Below are 20,172 nucleotides of genomic sequence, written 5' to 3'. Positions count from 1 at the left end.
AGTTTTGTTTTGTTTTGTTTTAGAAAATCGGGCAGATAGATTTCAGAGAGCCTCTTGTTGCTACTCTAAGACATGTATGATTTAACTGCTATTCATGGCCTTTCTGCTGCCCTGTTCAAGCCCTTGGGATGGTTTCACTGAATGGAATATCCCAGAGGTATTGGGTATGGAATAGTCCAATGGTCTCTGGCTTCGGCATCCGTGACTAGAGCAGGATTTTAGGAATGAAATTAAATTAATATGCAGGGAATTTCCTCATAGCCATTAGAAACATAGTCCACTGGAAACACAAGTCCTCAGTGTGTTTTAGAAGATTACTGATAATAGTTAATCCCTTTAAGTACTTTCTTGAGAAGCTTGGGTATAATTTTTTTTTTTAATTGACTAGGCTCATTTGGGAGACTTTCAGTTATAAGTAGTAAATCAAATTCACTTACAGCTGCCTTGATTATTGGCATGTATACCCAAATTTTAGAGTGGGCACAGGCTTCAGGAAGGGCTTACCTAAATAGCTCAACAGTGTCACTGTGGGACCCCTCGACGACTGCTCTGCTTTCCAGAAATATCTGCTTGATTCCAAGGTTGGTCCCTGCGTGAACACAGAATGGCTTCCAGCATCTCTCAGCTTGTTCTCCACTGAACAAGCTCGAGCTTAACTCTGACTGGACCAACTTGGACGTGCATCCAGCTCTAAGGAAAGCGGTACTGCTCCCCAGGGAACTATGCCACTTACCTTGGGCTCAATCATGTGCCGTCTCTGAACAGATGACATGGCTTTATGTTGATTAAGTGAGTTAGGACTAAACTAGAAATGGGTTTAATCCCATTCAAACTATTTGTTGTTTAGTGGCTAAGTCGTGTCTGACTCTTTGTGACCCCGTGAGCCATCCATGGCATTTTCCAGGCAAGAATACTGGAGTGGGTTGCCATTTCCTTCCCTAGGGCATCTTCCCGACCCAGAGATCAAACCCGTCTCCTGCTGCGTCTCCTGCATTGCAGGTTGGTTCTTTATAGCTGAGCCACCAGGGAAGCCTGTCCAAACTATATGACTTAAGAAATTTGGGACAGAGAAAGCAGGAATGGATGCTGGGGACAGTACTCCGCATTGGTTATACCGCCTTCAAATGCACACACTGTCCATTTTACTGATCTGGAGCCGGGTTTCTCAAGCTCAGCCAAACAATTGTTTAGAGGTCAGGCTTGTCCTGTGCATTGTAGAATGTTAGCTGCGTCCCTGGCCTCCAGCTCCTAGGTGCTAGTAACCCCTCCCCCAATTTCGGCAACCAAAAGTGTCTCCAGGCATTGCAGGATGTCACTGGAGCCAGGGCAGCAGCATCCTGGCTGAGACCACTGGTCTAGAAGAGTGGTCTTCAGACTGATCACACAAGCCTGTGATTAAAATGTTTGTGCATATCCCCATGTATATTTATATTAACTTATTAATTCTATACCTGTTATAAAACATATACACAAAATAGAAGTTAAATGGTGGTGATTCTAAATACAATGAAATTTTATTTTTGGCTGTAATACTTTCTTCCTATATGCCGTGGATCTTTGTGCGTGCCTTTTAGAGCATTCCCCCACTGTGGAGGTTAGTGGCCTAAAATACGGGTGTCCAATCGGAATTAGTCAGTTGCTCAACTGTGTGGGGCCAGCACTATGTCACCATGAAACTCCAGGTCCAGTGTGACTTTCCCTGCTGTCTGAGCATCAGCTACCCGGGCCCTCAGCTGAACCTACTCTGAGACTTAAAAGGAGGACAGCCACTGACCACTGCATCCGAGGCTGCATACGCAGAGCAGAAAGGCTATAGGTTATAGATGTCAGCATTGTGGCCTGTGGAGTGTGGAGAGAGGCTGTGCCCGTCACTGTTCCCATCCCTGTCACCAGCCCCTACTGCTCTGTGCTGTAGGTTGAGGCAGGTTGTGAGGCTGAGATGTGGGTACCTTGTTCTGTGTCCAGAGGCTTCCTGCAAGGGGAAGGCTGCCGCCTTATCAGCCAGCGCCAGCAGGATGAGAAGGGACCGGTGTGGCGTGCTTGGGGAGGGCTCGGGGTCACTTCCTACCAAGTGTCAGTCTTGTTGCCTCGTGGTGGGCGTGGAAGGACACTAGTGGGCCCCGTTGGCTTACTGTCAAGGAGTATGAGGACCAGAGGAAGGAAAGACACCCAGTGCTGCCAGCAAGTTTCTCAGGCCAAAAGGAGCGTGGGGGGTGGACTGCTGGTGTCTGAACACAGGGGTTCTCAGTGATGGGGCTCTTGGTGGAATTAAGCAGCGCCCAAGGAGGCCTGCACACCATTTACAGACTCATGACATTTGATGAGGCCACCGGTATACATAACACGTAGCCAGGGGACCCGCAGCTAGACCTAGACCTGTGCCCAGAGAGCCCTAAAAGGATGGGAATGGGGAAAAAGTGAAAGAGCAGACCAAGTCCCCTCAGTCTAGCTGGCAGGGGCAAGTTGTGAATCAGATTTGAGATTGAAGTTCTAGGGGACTAAATTTGAAAAACTGAAAGGACAGGAGAGGTGGGATTCGGTGGAGAACAGCTGAAAAGAAGTACTGGCAAGGGCTGGGGAGGACTGGCAGACGGAGCTGATGTCTCCACCCTTTCTGACTGGAGATTCCTGAAAAGCTCGGTTAATATTAATACCTTCAGCAGAGTCACTGTCGATGGGGCTTCGTCCCGGGTAATTGACCATGGTGAGGAGCTGGGCTAACTTGGAAGGTCTTTGCATTGAAGAATTGAGAATTGACAGGGCCTTTTTTTCTACAAAGAATATAATTTGTTGTACTCCTAAGTGCTTTGGACCCAACCTCGTTAAATATCTTTAGAGAATTTGGAAAGCCAATCTCAGAGAAGTCAGTATTTTGATTCCTTTTGTCTACTGTCTCCTCAGACTGATGAATGTCCTGTGTGTTTGGTTCATAAAGAAAGAAAAAGCAGTTGAACCTGCGGCGTGCAATAGTTGCAGAACTCGAGTTTTTAGTTGCCCTGGGGCATGTGGGAATCTTAGTTCCCTGACCATGTCCCCTGTACTGCAAGGCAGATTCTTAACCACTGGACCACCAGGGAAGTCCCAGATTAGTTTTTAAAATTCTGCTCTGGAATGTCTTAAATTTCGGGAAGAATCTTCTTTTGGACAATTTAGTGTAATGTTAGACTAATTAAATGTCCTTTGGGTATTTTTCATTTAAGTGTTTTTTCCTGGTAGATGAGAAGGGACTTAGCTACTGAGCAGCTGCTTCTTGCCGCACTCACTTTCCAGTGTGCAGTGCTTTCCCAGCGCTGTGTATGTTTCCTGGGATGCCGTGGGGCGGGCGGTATCACCCCTCTTGTAGAAAAGGCACGTGGAGACCCTCAGTTTGCCCCTGGAGGAGGCCGGGGTCTTTTCACCACCCGGCCCTCTGCCCTGGGCACGTGGGTGTGTAACATACAGAACGGTGGCTGTGGAGCGAGTGTGGCCTGCCACCCCCGCCCAGGAGGTGACCAGCTCGCTGTCAGCAGGTGTTTGCTTAGCACTTCTGCGGCCGTCCTCTGACTGGTGGCATTCGTGTAGATGACATTTGGCCGAGGCAAGAGGCATGGCTGACCTGGGGACAAGGCAAAGGTGGTTGACAGTGTCTTATTGGAACTTGTTGACTTTCTGATGCAAGAATTTACTGCAAGCTCTGGGGTTTTTTTTTTTTTTTTCAGCAACATGGAATCATCACCTAGTTTTTATTGTAATAGATTAAGAGCGATTTATTTTATGTGAATCGATACAGGTTTGGAAGGGTTTTTTGTTTTTGGTTTTTTTCCCTTTTGAAAACGCTATTATATCCCATTTTCTTTAGATGTATTTTTGTGCTCGGAGCATGTTATATCAACCAACATTCAACTGGGCTCAGGATTTTTTCTTCATACGGAAAGACACATTAAAGTTTTAAGTCCTAGTTGTCTTAATTGACAATTTTCCATCTTAACTGTGAATTGCAAATAGTGTGAACTAGCTTAACAAACTGTATATAAATACCTGTTCTTCTGTAATACTCCCAGAGGGGATACCTTAGTATAGAGGGAAACAAGGCTCTGCAGACAAAGGGTCTGGATTTGGCTTTCAGTTGAGACACTTAGGCACTTGTGACTTGAGAAAGTATATAAACCTCATCGAGACCCAGGTTCCCTGTGAGGTCAGGATGATACCACCCTGCAAAATCGGGAGCTTACATGATAGTTGTCCCACCCACAGGTCAAGTCCTTCCTGCCATCCTCCCTTCCTGTTCTGGTTGAGATATCCTCTAGGTTGCTTTGTGTTCAATGGGTTTTGGCCGCAGTTCAGCAAACATTGGGTAAAGAGACAGCTGTGTTGTTTGTTTTGTTACATTTGTTTTTTTGCCACAGTTTGTGAGATCTTAGTCCCCCAACCAGGGATTGAATCCAGGCACTTGGCAGTGAAAGCTCAGTTTAGGGTATACTTACCATCATGATTTCAAGGCAGGTTTACCTACATAGTTCCAAATGGCTCTTTTCCTCTCCTCCCTGCTTCCCTAGTCTGTATGTCATTCTCTGTTTTCTGACATTGAGGCTCTTTGTGGTAAATTGAAGCTAAACAATGCTACCTTACTAGGATTGTTGGAGGGTTGAATTCTTGTCATAAAATAATCATTCATCAGTGGCAGCAGTGTAATTTAAGTTGATAGCGTCTATCTAGCTCTTGAGTTAGCAGGATTTTACTTGCTATATGTAACTATAGGCTTCTGATTTTAAAATGCTGCCTTGCCTCAGGGCCTGTCCTGGGGGCTGAGGGGCTGGGTTTGCCTCCAGATTTTTAACACCTGCATTGAGTCAGGTAGCTCACTTTCAGATTCTGTGTTTGCCAAGGCCTGTCCCTCCTCTTGGCACTCCACTCCAGTACTCTTGGCTGAAAAATCCCATGGATGGAGGAGCCTGGTGGGCTGCAGTCCATGGTGTCGCTAAGAGTCGGACACGACTGAGTGACTTCACTTTACTTTTCACTTTCATGCATTGGAGAAGGAAATGGCAACCCACTCCAGTGTTCTTGCCTGGAGAATCCCAGGGACGGGGGAGCCTGGTGGGCTGCCATCTATGGGGTCGCACAGAGTCGGACACAACTGAAGTGACTTAGCAGGTCCCTCCTCTTTCTTGTTGCTTTTCCGAATCATAGATGCCTCTGCTGTTTCATTTTTATTGAACCACTTGTTTGGCCGGTACCGTGCTCTAACCAAGTACAAGAACATACAGTGCACAGCTGCTGCCTTCCGGCCTGTGACAGAAGGTACACATTAAGTGCTATTTTCAAACATTTAGCTCCCTTATAGGGCAGTTTAGTAATCCCTCTTCTGACGAACACATATTGTTTGTGAACCTGTGAATCTTAATCCCAGGGATACAAAGATGAATACGATGCAGGTTCTGATCGTGAGTTTCTGATCTTCTCCAGAGAGAAGAACCGTTGTGACTGGTGGTACTGGAACGTTGTCATCAAGACCCAGCCCACCAGACGTGCAGTTCATGGATATTATTGTTTAAGAAAAGACAGAAATAGCTATTTCATGAATAATTGCTAAGTCGTGTCTGACTCTTTGCGACTCCGTGGACTACAGCACGCGAGGCCTCCTTGTCCTTCACTGTCTCCTGGAGTTTGCTGAAACTCATGTCCATGGAGTCAGTGATGCCATCCAACCATCTCATCTTCTGTCACCCCCTGCTCCTCCTGCCCTCAGTCTTTCCCAGCATCAGGGTCTTTTCCAGTGAGTCGGCTCTTCACATCGGGTGGCCAAAGTATTGGAGCTTCAGCATCAGTCCTTCCAATGAATATTTAGGGTTGGTTTCCTTTAGGGTTAACTAGTTGAATCTCCTTGCTATTCAAGGGACTGTCAAGAGTCTTCTCCAACACCACAGTTCAAAAGCATCAATTCTTCTGCTCTCAGCCTTCTTTATGGTCCAACCCTCACATCCACACATGACAACTGGAAAAACCATAGCTTTGACTAGATGGACCTTTGTTGGTAAAGTAAGATCTCTGCTTTTTAATATGCTCTCTAGGTTCATCATAGCTCTCTTCCAAGGAGCAAGTGTCTTTTAATTTCATGGCTGCAGTCACCCTGCAGTGATTTTGGAGCCCAAGAAAATAAAATCTGCCACTGTTTCCACTTTTCCCCCTTCTATTTGCCATGAAGTGATGGGACCGAATGCCATGATCTTAGTTTTCTGAATGTTGAGTTTTAAGCCAGCTTTTTCACTCTTCTCTTTCACTTTCATCAAGAGACTCTTTAGTTCCTTTTCACTTTCTGCCACTAGAGCGGTATCATCTGCATATCTGAGGTTGTTGATATTTCTCTCAACAATCTTGATTCCAACTTGGGATTCACCCAGCCTGGCATTTCACATGATGTACTTTGCATATGGGTTAAATAAGCAGGGTGACAATCACAGCCTTGACGTACTGTATATTAGGATAAATAGGTGAAAATATTTAAATTTTAAGTTCAGGTAGTATTTTTATATGAACCAGTTGTGAAGGATCATTAAGGGAACTCTGACCCACAGAGCCAGTGCATCTAGTGAAATTCTGGAGCATGAATTGATTAGTTCTGAGTGAAACACACAGACTTCATTATTAAAAGGTAAGCTTTAGTTTGATTTTCAGTGGAGTCCAAATTAGTCAGATTTTAATAAAAATCTGACTTGTAGTAAACACTGATTTTCAAAACAGTAGCATACCTGAATAATTTTTATTTCACTGTGAAAAGATAAATTTTCTAGAATATTCATTGCAGCATGAGAGTGAAATTGGAAATGAGGTGAACATCTAATGGTAGGAAATAGGTTAAAATATTATACATTGATAGATAGGAACAGGATGCAACCATTGCAAATGACGGTGATGTGGGTGTATATATACTAACATGGAAAGACATCCAAAATATCTAGATAAGAAGAAAAGGATGTGAGGTTAAAAAGCCAGTAATGAAAAGCCCTGAAGGGGGTACTAACATGTTAGCAGTGGTATCTTTTTAGCTGCTGGGATTTCAACCAATTTTTTAATTTATTTATTTTTAATTGAAGGATAATTACTGCATGGTGTTGGTTTCTGCCATACATCAAGGTGAATCAGCCATACGTATACATATGTCTCCTCCCTTTTGAACCCTTCCATCCTACGCCTTTCGGTTGTCACAGAGCCCTGGTTTGAGTTCCCTGAGTCATACAGCAAATTCCCACTGGCTCTCTGTTTTACATATGTTAGTGTATTCATGTCTCCATGCTGCTCTCTCCGTTTGCCCCACCCTGTTGGTATGCTCTAATTATGAAATGAACATAAGTACCTTTTTTTCTTTTTTTAATAGAGAAAAATTCCATTTCCCATTTCGTGTATGCACAGCTCAGTATAGCTTTTCTGATCCTGTTGTGATTTCCTTTCTTACAGGTGTGGGGGCACGGTTGGTGCTATTTTCACTTGCCCACTAGAAGTCATTAAGACAAGGTTGCAGTCTTCAAGATTAGCTCTTCGGACAGTCTATTATCCTCAGGTTCATCTGGGGACCATCAGCGGAGCTGGGGTGGTGAGACAAACGTCAGTGACGCCTGGACTCTTACAGGTTCTGAAGTAAGTTCAGTCCGGTTCTGGCCTCATGCCACCCGCACCCCCGCCCCCCAACACTGTCAGTGCAGGATGTTTATCCGGCCCATCGGATGGGATGCTCTGTTTGTAGAGGCTGTGACCAAATTTAAGAACTAGGTATCTGTACCAGTATCTTAACTCTGACTTTGCTCTCTTGGCCTCAGGGCTTCCAGCATGCATGTGATCACCATCCAGGGACAGTTAAAGTAAACCTAACAAAGCAAACTCAAAACAATCCATGTTTAAATTGTTACATCAGAGTGTTGCTCTTGCCCCAAGTCTTTTGAGTGCTAGCGAGAAGCTCTGAGGCTTGTAGAATGAATTTTAAAATTGCACAAGAGAAGTATTGTGAATATTTTAAGAGGAAGTAATATGGAAACAAAATGTTGTAATTTTTTACTTTTTATTTGAAAATAATTTTACATTTATAGAAAAACTACAATATATTTTTAGTAAGCTGGTCTTTACAATTTTTGTTTCATACCTAGCCTACCCACCTAGTTTATCTGTTTTTACTGTAGTAAAATATTTCATTTGCTTACCAAGTCGCCGAATATTCTTAAGTTGAATTTGGCTTATCAGTCTCTATGCTTAAGGCAAAATCAGAAATTCAGAAGAGCACTGGGCAATGTCTGCATTTTAGCTCGGGGACCCTGTGCTTTTAAAAGAGAACTTTAAAATGATGACTGACTATGACTCCACGTGTTACTCAGAGCTCTAAAGCTGACCTCTGGGAGAGCGCAGGTTCAAGAGAGACACAGCTGTGTACCAGCGTGGGTGTTTAGTGGGGAAGCGTTAGAAAAAGATGCAATAAAATGGAGATGCTCTGTCTTCATAACGACAACACTTTGAATTTGGGGCAGAGTTCAGTCACAGTTTAGATAAGGTAGAATGGATTTGAAAGTGCTTAATTTATTTTTAGGTACGTTTTGTTTGTAAAGCCGACTTCTGGGTAATTCAGGCACCAGCTGCTGAGGGCAAGGTCCCAACTAGAGAAGAGGTCGCTGATAGCCAAGACTCGAGGCAAATCTTTTTTTTTTAATTGAATGCTGAGAAGGATTGTGGAGACACAAAATGCAGAAGGTCAGGGGCAGGCCAGGAAAGGTGGGGCACTGAGATGGGAGGCGTGCTTTGCTGTCAGTAAGGAGAGAGACCAGCTCTGAAGACACCCTCCCCGTTCGCCTTTAGTAAGTCTAGTCACTGGCAGTGTCTCCAGTGATGCCTCGCTTCTGAGGAACTTGAAGGGCTTTGGACATAGTGAAACAGAGGTAATTTGCCAGCTTTGCTAACATCCAAGGTGAACTTCCTCTTACATACTTGCCAATCTCGCATGACTAGTAGATTTATTTATTTACTGTAACTGGGGACCTCTTACCCGGAAGTCGCGGGTGTCACTGGGGCTAAGCCCCTAAGGTAAATAGGAATGTTTCTCTAGTTCAAGTGTGTTAGGACACATCTTCTACTAAAATGTAAACCAAAAAAAAAACCAACCTCTCCGTCTTTTAAAACACAAGAACAGCGCCCACACCACATGCAAGACAGCCACCTTCCTAACTGGCCTGGCGGAAGACCTTGTACCCTGCTCCATCCCCAAGCTGTTCTCAGCAAAGCAGAGGAGATCCTTTTGCCCTCACTCCGAGTAAAAGCTGAGGCTGCCCATGGGGCCTCCTGGACCCCTCCCATTACCTCCTTGACTTTGCCCCCTTGAATTTCTCCCTCCTGAACCGTTTTGGCTATACTGGCCTCCTTTCTGGCCCTTTAAAAGACCAGAACATTGGAACATTCCACAGCAGGGCCTCTCTGCTGGACATTATCTGCATGGCTGCCTCTCAGCTGTCCCCTTTGCAGGAAGGCCTTGCAGTGACCACGCTATTGAAAACCAGGCCCTTCCTTCACATTCTCTCCATCCTGCTCTATTTCTAATCCACAGCATTTACCTCTGTCCATCGCGCACTATAATGTACTGACTTATATTGTTTATTTTCTCTCCCTGCGGGGGCCCCCTGCAAACAGAAGTTCCCCAGAGGTAGGGGCTTCGATTTGTTCTGACGACTGAGGTGTCCCCAACCTCTGAGAATGCCGCCTGCCACACGGCAAGAATGCAGGACAGAGAGAACGTGACGCATCAGTAGGATGTTGACTATGAAGAGCGTGACACCCGCTCCTCCCCCTGCCGTGCAAATAACCAGTATTAGCTGCTGTCATAATACCTGCTTCCTGTGCTTTTTAAACATAAGATTTATAGCTGAGTTTCCTGGTAATGAAGGCAAAAAGGCGGGCTGTCACCCTGTATAACTCTCATCTGGAGAAAGCACATGTGCTCCTCGGGGTACATGTATGTTGCTTCTTGTCACAAGTTCTGAAAGCAGAATGTTACCCAGTACTTACATCAGATAGTGCACCAGTGTAAGCAGCACTGTCTTCTAGGGTAGTTTAACAGAAGATGACTGCTTTTTGCTTCCTCCCCCGCCCCTCACCCGCCTGGATTACTGGACTGTGCTTTCTGATTCCTCCACTAATCACCCCTAGACTAGAGCAGTGGTGAGGGGCTACTGAGCAGGCTCTTTTTCTAGGAGTGGTGAACTGAGAGCAGGGATCCAGGCCTTTTCTCCGCCACAAAGCCCACCAAGGTCATCTGCTCACAATTAGAAGCCATTGGGTTTATCAGGTGGTTTCCCTGGTGGCCCAGACAGTGAAGAATCCGCCTCGGGTAGAAGACCCAGGTTCGATCCCTGGGTTGGGAAGATCCCCTGGAGAAGGGAATGGCAGCCCACTCCAGTATTCTTTGCTGGAGAATTCCATGGACAGAGGAGCCTGGCCTATAGTCAGATGGTTATTCATTTGAAACTAAGCTGCTTATTTTTAGTCTTACTCTTCCAGGAAGTGCTACATTTAAAGACTTAACAGAAAACAGAATTTGTTTACAGGAATTTTATTTTTCAAAATACAAATCAGTGTTTGCTTATGTCTCAGGTTAATCTATTAGAGAAAAAGTATTCTCCATTGGAGCACTGATTACCTTTATATTTTGAATATAGTTATTTGAAGACAAGATGTTAACACAATTAGGCTCTCTCTGTTAAATTTGCCAAAGGGTCATAATCCATTTATTGAAGTATCTGCCTTAAAAAGTCTTAGGACATAATCTTTTAAAAAAATTTTTTTCCAATCAAAACTCTTATTCTTTAAACTATTTCAGGTACTTTGTTTTTTCAAGTACCTTTTTAATGTGAAAAGTAATATGTTAGTGAGGTAGTTTTTCTTTTAAAAGCTGATGGCTTCAGCTCAGAACTTTGTCTTGGAGCTTGATCTGTGGTATGCATAGTCTGATCTAAAAGAAGGAAGAGAACAAAACACTCCAGACAAGACCCGAGTTTCCTTCTGCATTTCTTTCCTAAATGAAAGCTTATAGGACTGTGGGAAACTTAGTCTGGGCCCTAAACATGCTTTATTTTGAAGCTGAGGAGTACCATTTATAGTAGGCACTTGATTGTTCCAGAAAAGTTTTGTAAACATCCAGATAGGTTGGAAGTTTGAATTATGTAACAGATTTGACTTTTTGCCCACTGTTAATGTGCATCACTATGGAGACAGCCTTTTTGCAGCTCTTAAAAGGACTGAGTCACTCGAGGACACAAGTTCCCCACTGCATTATAGATGCGTGGCTCCCAGCTTCCTGGAGCCAGAGACGCCCTTAATTGTGTTTAAGTGATTCCTAGGGCTGGCGGTACAGTGAACAGTCGTGGGGACCACAGACAGAGCCTAAACTTGAAGAAATTCTAAATGTATTGACCATTTGAAAGCTTTCACATACTATACTATGAGATGTAGGTCACTTCAAGATGTGGTTATTTGAGAGAAGTTTTTTTTCCAGAGAGCGTGTTTTTTTTTTTTTTTTTTTTTAAGCTAAATCCTGTTGGGAGAAAGAGTTAACAGTAAAGAATTTAAAGTTGAAAACACCAAATTCTGGTGTCTCTGTTAAGGACCAAGTGCCTTGGTTCTGGCCAGTGTGAAAATGCAGTGAAACATGTAGTTCCTTTAGAGTGTTAGGATGAGCTCAGTATTTTTATAACCTATGACCTATAGCTTTTTCATTTTTAAGTTTTTTATTGTGAAATGATTTCCAACTTAAAGAAAAGTGACAGGAACAGGGCACACACCTTGCTTATACTCTACCCAGGGCTCTTGTGTTTGACATTTTGCCACATTTGTTTATCTGTTTTTGCTCTATATACATACTTTTTTTTTCCTGAACCATCTGAAAATGTACAGTTTTCAAATTTAGGAAATTTAATATTGATATAACTAATCCGCAGTCTGTATTCCAGTTATATCATTTATCTTTTGTTAAGTGATTGATTTAGCACAAGAGCAAAAACATGAAAACTGTTACTGCCAATATTTCTTTTATCTTTTAGAACTTCTTCAGTGAGTCTCTGGGTTTCTTGGTTTAACTGCTTTAGTAAGATGTAATTCAGAGCACTTCCCTGGCAGTCCAGTGTTTCCACTGCAGCAGGCACCAGTTTGATCCCTGATCGGTAACTAGGATCCCACATGCCAAATGGTTGGCCAAATAAAAAAATTAATTCAATTAAAAAATTTTTCAAAATGCACTTAAGATGTAATTCACGGGAGAAGGAAATGGCAACCCACTCCAGTATCCTTGCCTGGAGAACCCCGTGGACGAGGAGCCTGGTGGGCTGCAGTCCACAGGGTTGCAAAGGGTCGGACACGACTGAGCAGCTTTGTACTTTTACTTAGTAACTGCGTAACATCCAGCTAGAGACTGGCAGGCAGGTATTCTTTCTGCCCCCTTCTGATGTCTATGTCAGAAGCTGTCTCTATCTCCTTTATACTTTAATAAAACCTTACTATACAAAAAAAAAAGATGTAATTCACGTACCAGATGATTGCCCACTAAATACGTACAGTTCACCTGTTTTAATATGTTCATAGAGTTTTGTGCAACCTTGACAACAGTTTGATTTTAGAACGTTTTCCTTCCCACTACAAGAATCCCCTCACTGTTTGCAGTCACTCCCCATCCCCAGACCCACAGCCCTAGACAACCAACCACTATTCTGTCTATAGGCTTATCTCCTGATTATTTCATCTAAATGAAATCATACAACATACGGCCTTTTGTGTCTGCTTTTACTTAACCTAATGTTTTTTGAAGCTTCATCCTTGTGTAAGTCATCAGTACTTCCTTTTTATTGTTGCTGTTGTTCAGTCGATCAATCGTTTCCAACTCTTTGCAACCCCACGGACTGCAGCATGCCAGGCTTCCCTGCCCTTCACTATCTCCCAGAGTTTACTCAAACTCATGTCCATTGAGTCGATGATGCCACAACCATCTCATCCTCTGTCAACCCCTTCTCCTCCTACCCTCAACCTTTCCCAGCATCGGGGTCTTTTCCAATGAGTCAGCTCTTCATATCAGGTGGCCAAAGTATTGGAGCTTCAGCATCAGTCCTTCCAGTGAATATTCAAGGTTGATTTCCTTTAGGATTGACTGATTTCATCTCTTTGCTGTCCAAGGAGTCTTCTCCTTTTTATTACCAAATGCTATTCCATTGTGTGGCCAGGTTTCATTTGAAACGCACTGCTTTGACCTTCCCCAGATGCCATGAAGAAAGAAATGTGCATTGTACTTGTAGTGAGATGTCTAGTGTGGTGAACAGAGAGTTAGTGACCCTCATGCGACCCTCAGCATGACCAGAGTTAGTCTGGGCCTTGCAGACAAGAGTGCACCTTGGGGTCACTTACAAGGCTTGGATTTGATACCAGCTAGTAAGGAAAATATTCTGTGATACCTGTCAAGTGCTCTTTTTGCCTTGCAAGAATGCCCATATGTTGTGCAAACCTTGAACATTACTCCTGTGTGGACAAGAGAGCTTTTGAAGCATGTTTTTTCACTGTAGTAATGAAGGCAGTATTCTTCAGTCTTTTGATTCCGTATTGTACTATAATCAGATAAGACCTCAGGGGGTTTGTAAACATTCTGTTCTTTATTCAAGGAGCTAATGTGAAGCTCATTATCATTTTGCATAGCCCTTGCCTAAGGATTTTAAAGATACATCTTTTCTTATTATTCAGGTCAATCTTGGAGAAGGAGGGACCAAGGTCACTTTTTAGAGGCTTGGGTCCAAATTTGGTTGGAGTTGCACCATCAAGGTAAGCAATGAACCTTTCAGCTAGCCCACAACATACAGTATGTAATACACCAAGTCCTTCCTTAACCAGAGGGGCAGTACTGCTAGGTGACTAGTTTCTTTTTCTGTGTGAGAATCCTAAATGCATCTGATGCATAGAAATAGTGTTAACTGTTGGTATGTCTCTCAATGTGTATGTGTTAGAAAGAGGCTCTTGGTTGTTGTACTCTTAAGTTGAAAATTATTCTGCTCCCATCACCTAGAACTTTCTCTGTTTGCTCCTCCTAAGTGTGGTGTGTGGTCAGCAGCAGTGGCGTCACCAAAGAGCTGATTTAAATGACAGGATCTCAGACCCACATCAGAATTTGCATCTGGAAGCACTCATCTGAAGGAATTTTAAAGGCTTCTAGGTTTTACTTTATATGTATTTTTAAAAATCCCCAGTTTTGTTACAAGGTTTAATTCTCTTTAAAGCTTATTTGAACACATCGAGCTGCACTGTCTCAATACAATAGCCACTGGTCACATGGGGCTACTTGAATTAATTAAAATTAAAAATTCAGTTCCTTGGTCTCACCAGCCACATTTCAGGTATTTAATGTTCACATGTGGTTAGTGGCTCCTGCCTGCGGGACCATAGGCGTAGAGCATTTCCAGCTCCGCAGGAAGTTCTGTTGGGCAGGACTGATGCAGAGGATACACACGTGTGGACATGAAAGGGAATGAATGTTTCTGTGTGTGGAGGGGTGGGGGCAGTGTATCTCTGAAAAGCAGGTAAGAAACTGCTTCTAGAAATTGCCTTCTGGAAAGGGGAGTTGGGTGTGACTGCTAGGACACTTATATGAATCGACATATACAGTAGATCTTTACAACAAAAATGAGAATGTCATTTTATATGAAGTGAAGACTAAAAGCTTCTTGAATTCTTACGGGTCAGTGCTCCAGTTTATACACAGATTTCCTAAGGATATCATAAATATGCAGATTCTTATTAAACCCTTTTGTTCCTTTAGAATTCCGTAGCTTGTGTGTGTGTGATCTATTGAAAATACAGCAAGTACTAGCCTGTGAGGTTATATGGGGCACGCATTATTAAGAGTACACAGACATGCTGCATATATGTAATTGATGAAGAACACGGAGTCATTCTACTTGGGGACAGTGCTTAACTTGGTAATGCCCGTCAGTCTGATATAGAGTCTTGGCCACCACACCCATTTAGAACAGTTGGGACCTAGAAAAAAAAACAAAAGACAATTTTATAACACAATCATGATAAGTAGTCAGCATCCTAGGTTGAAAAATACATTCTGTAATTGATCCATTGGCCAGCTGGAAAAAAAGAAGGCCATTTTCCCTGGCATTGCTGGTGAAGAGCAGGGAAAACCACAAGCAGGCTCTGCTCCTCAGCCCCAATCTGGGAGGAGACAGACGAGGTTGGAAAGCAGACAGGCAGAGGAGACTGAAGAGCCAGGGCAGGGTGGGAGGGAGTGCCACCCTTCCAGTGGTCCCGTTCTGGGGTAGGAAGCGCATCAGTGGAGGGAGCCCTTTATGGAAACGTGTGCCAGCCTACATGTCCCTATGTGGTCCCGAGTCATCAGGAAAAAGGTTCAAATTACATGTGACACACTCGTTATGGTGTAAGGCAGGACACATGTGATATACATTGGAAATGTATTATACATTTTAACAGTTACAATATATGTTGGTGCTTAAAAGGATTGGCATTTATCCAGAATGAAGAATGTAAATGGACTTCATATGTATACTGTCAAAACCTCGTCTTCCTCAGTTATTTAGGACACTTCGACCATCACAGACTACTTTCTGGAGGGACAAGCGGGAGCTTCCCCAGGGCGGCTGCAGCAGGTTTTGGTTTGAGCCCAGATGAGGTTAAGCTTGCGATTACCTATTAACCTCTTCTGCATATTCCTGAGTTTGTCAGAGGTTGCATGGAGCCAGTGTCCCAAGATGTCCTGACCGTGTTCTCTCTTTGCTGTGACAGGGCTGTGTACTTCGCCTGCTACTCCAAAGCCAAAGAGCAGTTCAATGGCGTCTTCGTGCCAAACAGCAACATCGTGCACGTTTTCTCGGCTGGTTCTGCAGGTGTGTTAGGCCAGTGAGTGCTCATGAATGTCTCAGCTCCCTAAGCGTGCGTTGTGCCAGAAAGCCTCTTTCCAGGAGTTAAAAATTAGCTCTCTGCTTCTTTTGCACCTGAACTCATTTTTCTGAAACTTTATGTTAGAATTGATAAAATCTGAGTATATGAGAACAGCTTGTAACTTGCTTCCATTTATTCTCCCTTAAGATTGACATGTGAAGACTGACATGTTCTCATGCGTGCTGGTGGTCAGTGTGATGTATCTTTTAAAGGAATGTTGGTGTGTTTTCATATCTATCACATCATTTTCTAAACTTGGAGCTGCTTTTCTGTGACCCCCAGGTGTCTGGCATACCCTGTGTACAGTTGTCCTCTGCAGCTGGGTTCTGGATCAGGACTCGGGGCTTGTAGTGGGGTTTGTTCAGCAGGGTTGGTGATAGATAAGATGTCGTTTCTGTTCTTTTTTGAGGGAATCATTCCACCTACCATAGAAAATTCACAACAAGATTTTTCTCCCAGGAAATACTTGGCAGAAATATGTCAGTTGTAGATTGCTGCGAGAAGGCCATGCCATTTTCGATATAGTTTATGTCTGTTTAAATAGAAAGGTATTTTAGAGAATTAAATTGACATTTTATGAAAAATTTCCACCCTCTGCTGACCTCTAAATTGTATGTATCCATTTTCTCCCTGTTCCTCCAAATAAAAGTACTAGGAATTCATCTGAATAGTTACAGATAATTCTTGGATCCCAAATGGAAAATGGAAAATGACATTAGCAAAGATGCTTCACAAGAAAGGTGTTTACAGGATATGGAGCTGGCAGGGAGGTCAGAGGGATGGAGTGTGGGGCCTCACTGCCTCAGCCAATAGTGAGTTAGCCGTAAACTAAAAGCTGGGCACCGGTTTTGCAACTTTTGACAAATTAACTTAGAGAAACCCTTGGTAAATAAGATGGATCTGAAGGGAAATTTTGTTTTTTTAATAATCTTCAATTTGCTGTTTCAAGGAGGTAATGTTGCTGTAATTGGTTTTTCCCCTCCTTCCTGGTAGCATTCTTTTCTTTCTTTTTTTGTAATGCAAGTGTAGTTGATTTACAAAGTTGTTTTAGTTTCAGGTGTACAGCAGAGTGATTCAGTGTCTTATGGTCTATTACAAGATAGAGTATTGTTTCCCATGCTGTACAGTAGGTCCTGTTGATCTACAGACTATCTGCGTGGGTCTTCCCACATGGCACTAGTGGTTAAGAACCTGCTTGCCAGTACAGGTAGATGTAAGAGATGCAGGTCTGATTTCTGGGTCGGGAAGATCCCCTGGAGAAGGGCATGGCGACCCACTCCAGTATCCTTGCCTGGAGAATCCCGTGGACAGAGGAGCCTGGCAGGGTCCACAGGGTCGAAAAGAATTGGACACAACTGAAGCATGTCTAGGGTCATGTTATCAATCTGTTTAGACTGTGGAAGGGATGACATATTCCAGAGGACTTGCTGTGTGTCAGGTCAGTGATACACGATACTGCTGCTTTTTTGATTGATGGAGAAGGCAATGGGAACCCACTCCAGTACGCTTGCCTGAAAAATCCCATGGGTGGAGGAGCCTGATAGGCTGCAGTCCATGGGGTCGCAAAGAGTCGGACACGACTTAGCAGCAGCAGCAGCAGCAGCAGAGAGATTAACAACATTAAGATGGAGAAGACTTAAGGATGGTTCCTATAGGCAGACCAATCTTAAAATGTCGATTTCCTAAAATGATCAGTCAGATATCAAAATGTCTAAGTTTGGATTCAGGTAAATGGAGATTTAGTTTCTTCTATTTTAAGTTAAATATAAGGCATTCTTTCGGATTAGATCATAATTTCTTTAAAACAAATTATTTCTGGACCTGATGCTTTCAATTGAGTTTCAGAGTAGTTTCATATTTACCACCATAGCAATCACATTAACAGGAATACCAACAGCACCAGCTAGAGTCTGGAAGGACTAGTAGTCGTCCTCAGTTGCTCAGTTGTGCCCTCCCTCCTCTTTGTGACCCTTTCGACTCTGCAGGCTCCTCTGTCCATGGACAGGGCTCTAGAAAATTGAGATTTACTTTAGTTCAGTATTACCAATAGATGTTACATTTTAGGGGACTATATTTTCCATCTGTTGCGTGGAAATGGAACTGCTTCTTACCATTTTTATTATTAAGCCTTGAAAGCCTGATTTCAAGGTTTATCATATGGAAGACATGGCTTTAATAAGCATTGGATCTGTTCGGTGATAACATTTTCTATTTGTTTTTGTTTTGTTTTGTTTCTTCCAGCTTTTGTCACGAATTCCTTAATGAACCCTATATGGATGGTTAAAACCCGGATGCAGCTAGAACGGAAGTAAGTTTTTACTTGTTCCTTCCTTAATGTAAGACTTGAATTCTCAGGGGTTTTTTTTTCTTCCGCCAGTTCCAGTTGTAGAGTGAGACCTATAGCATCCTTAACCATCCCCATCTATGTTTTATCTGCATATAAGCATATGTAGAAACTTCTCTTGTGTTGAGGTTTATACTGCCAAGCCTCAGCGGGGAGACAGAGGCCAGCAGAAATAACACACAAGGGGATGTCAGGAGTTCGCTCAGGTGTGGCCCCTGATCCCTGGGGTAGTCCTGGGTCTCTGCTCCTGGAGACCCCGCCCCCAGGTGGAGTGCTGTGAACTGTGCTCTAAATGGCCTCTCTTGTGGGAAGGTGCCAGAACAGCAGCGCCCAAAGCCTCAGAAGGGGCATTTTAGTCTCCCAAGGCCCTCAAATATCCTGGATTTCTCCCTCAAAACTGTAGCCAGGGATCCTTAACATCTCTTATGCTCTGGGTTCCTTTGGCAGTCTCTAGTGAAGCCTACAGGCACTTTTTAGAATGATTTTTTTCTCTCTCTTTTTTGCACTGGGTCTTCGTTGCTGCAAGTGGGCTTTCTCTAGTTGCAGTGAGTAAGGGTGCTTGGACTTCTCATTACAGTGGCTCCTCTTATTGCGGAGCACGGGCTCTAGGCACACAGACTCAACAGTTGTGGCTCGAAGGCTGAGTTGCCCCTTAGTTGCATGTGGAATCTTTGTGGACCAGGGATGGAACTCATGTCTGCTGCATTGGCAGGCAAACTCTTAAGTCCTGTACCACCAGGAAAGCCCTAGAATGACATTTTTAAAAGCAATGAAAACCAATTATTGAAATACAATTATCAGTGTTTTTAAAAGTTACAATATATTAATATACTTCTTTAGTATATTAAATAACAAGATCAAGGAACATCCCAGTAACTACTGTAATTTCAAGTCAGTGATGATGATGATAAACAGTGTTTTCTGATAGGATTCTAAGTACCCTTTTGTTACTAGGTTGCCTAGAAATGTGTGTGGGGCGCTGGAAACTTCCAGCTAGTCCAGTCTAACCTTCAGCTACCTATAGAGAAAGGAGGGGAGAGAGCAAGCAAGAGCTCCACCTAGAAATGGAGGTGGGCTCTGCCTTTGCTTATTTTTCTCTCGAATGACCCGGGTAGCCTCTGAAGTGGGTCTTTGACATTCCCTGTCCGTTCTACCTGAAGGAACCTTCTAAAATGTACCAGGTCTAATCATTTAGAAGAGATATCTTGCTCAGAAGCCTTCAATGAACGTCAGTTACTGTCAGGGTCAAATCCCAACTCCTCAGCTTAACCTTCAAGGTCCTTGGCAGTTTTCAAAAAATGTCACGTGGTCTCTTGCTTCGGTCTCCTTGAATCTGCCTTCCTCACTAGGAATAGAACCCTCAAGAAGCTCTTGTCCTACGACATCCTGACCAGTCCTCTCCTAGAGCGTCTGGGCAGTTACTTCCAAGCGTGCACACAGTGTCCTCACATCACTTCTGTTTAGCAGAGGATAAATGCATTGGTCAGCTGAGAGCCTTCTTTATGTGCATTTGTTAAAATCTGCCTGGTAATGACCTGTGCTCAGGACATTTTAAAGCTATGTTTGGTGGGCTCTATTGACAGAGCCCTCAACAACGAGGATTTGTTGCATGTTTTCCTGTGCACCAGTGGCAGCAGAAACAGCAGAGAATAAGACACAAGCCCTGCCTTCCCAAAGCTCACAGCTTCACAGAAAATAGAGAGAATTATAGGTTGGTGGGAGAAGGGGCCAGCGGTGCTCCAGGACCCTGGGGGGTGGGAGGGAGTCCCTGATGCAGTCTGCATGGGACGTGCAGGGAGGCAGCCAGGGAGGGGCTCTTGTGGCAGGGATGTCTCCCTGTGTCCAGAAGCCCAGTGGGCACTGGCAGTGAAGGTACCGCAGGC

The 20,172-nt window shown here is 43.7% G+C and overlaps 1 protein-coding gene across 1 annotated transcript in view; it reads left to right on the top strand.

Moving 5' to 3' along the window:
- Positions 1-7,423: 7,423 nt before the first annotated feature.
- Positions 7,424-20,172, top strand: part of SLC25A33 (solute carrier family 25 (pyrimidine nucleotide carrier), member 33) — a gene marked incomplete at its 5' end in the record, with an annotated part of 16,333 nt that continues 3,584 nt past the window's right edge. Inside the window, 4 exons of the mRNA XM_010850192.1 lie at positions 7,424-7,614; positions 13,729-13,806; positions 15,790-15,890; positions 18,187-18,253. Of these exons, the coding sequence (XP_010848494.1) occupies positions 7,424-7,614; positions 13,729-13,806; positions 15,790-15,890; positions 18,187-18,253 (437 nt within the window). The remainder of the gene's footprint in view (positions 7,615-13,728; positions 13,807-15,789; positions 15,891-18,186; positions 18,254-20,172) is intronic.

This window comes from Bison bison, unplaced genomic scaffold (assembly GCF_000754665.1).
Source record: "Bison bison bison isolate TAMUID 2011002044 unplaced genomic scaffold, Bison_UMD1.0 scf7180017864289, whole genome shotgun sequence".
Lineage (NCBI taxonomy): Eukaryota > Metazoa > Chordata > Mammalia > Artiodactyla > Bovidae > Bison > Bison bison.
This window is presented reverse-complemented; position numbering and strand designations above follow the sequence as displayed.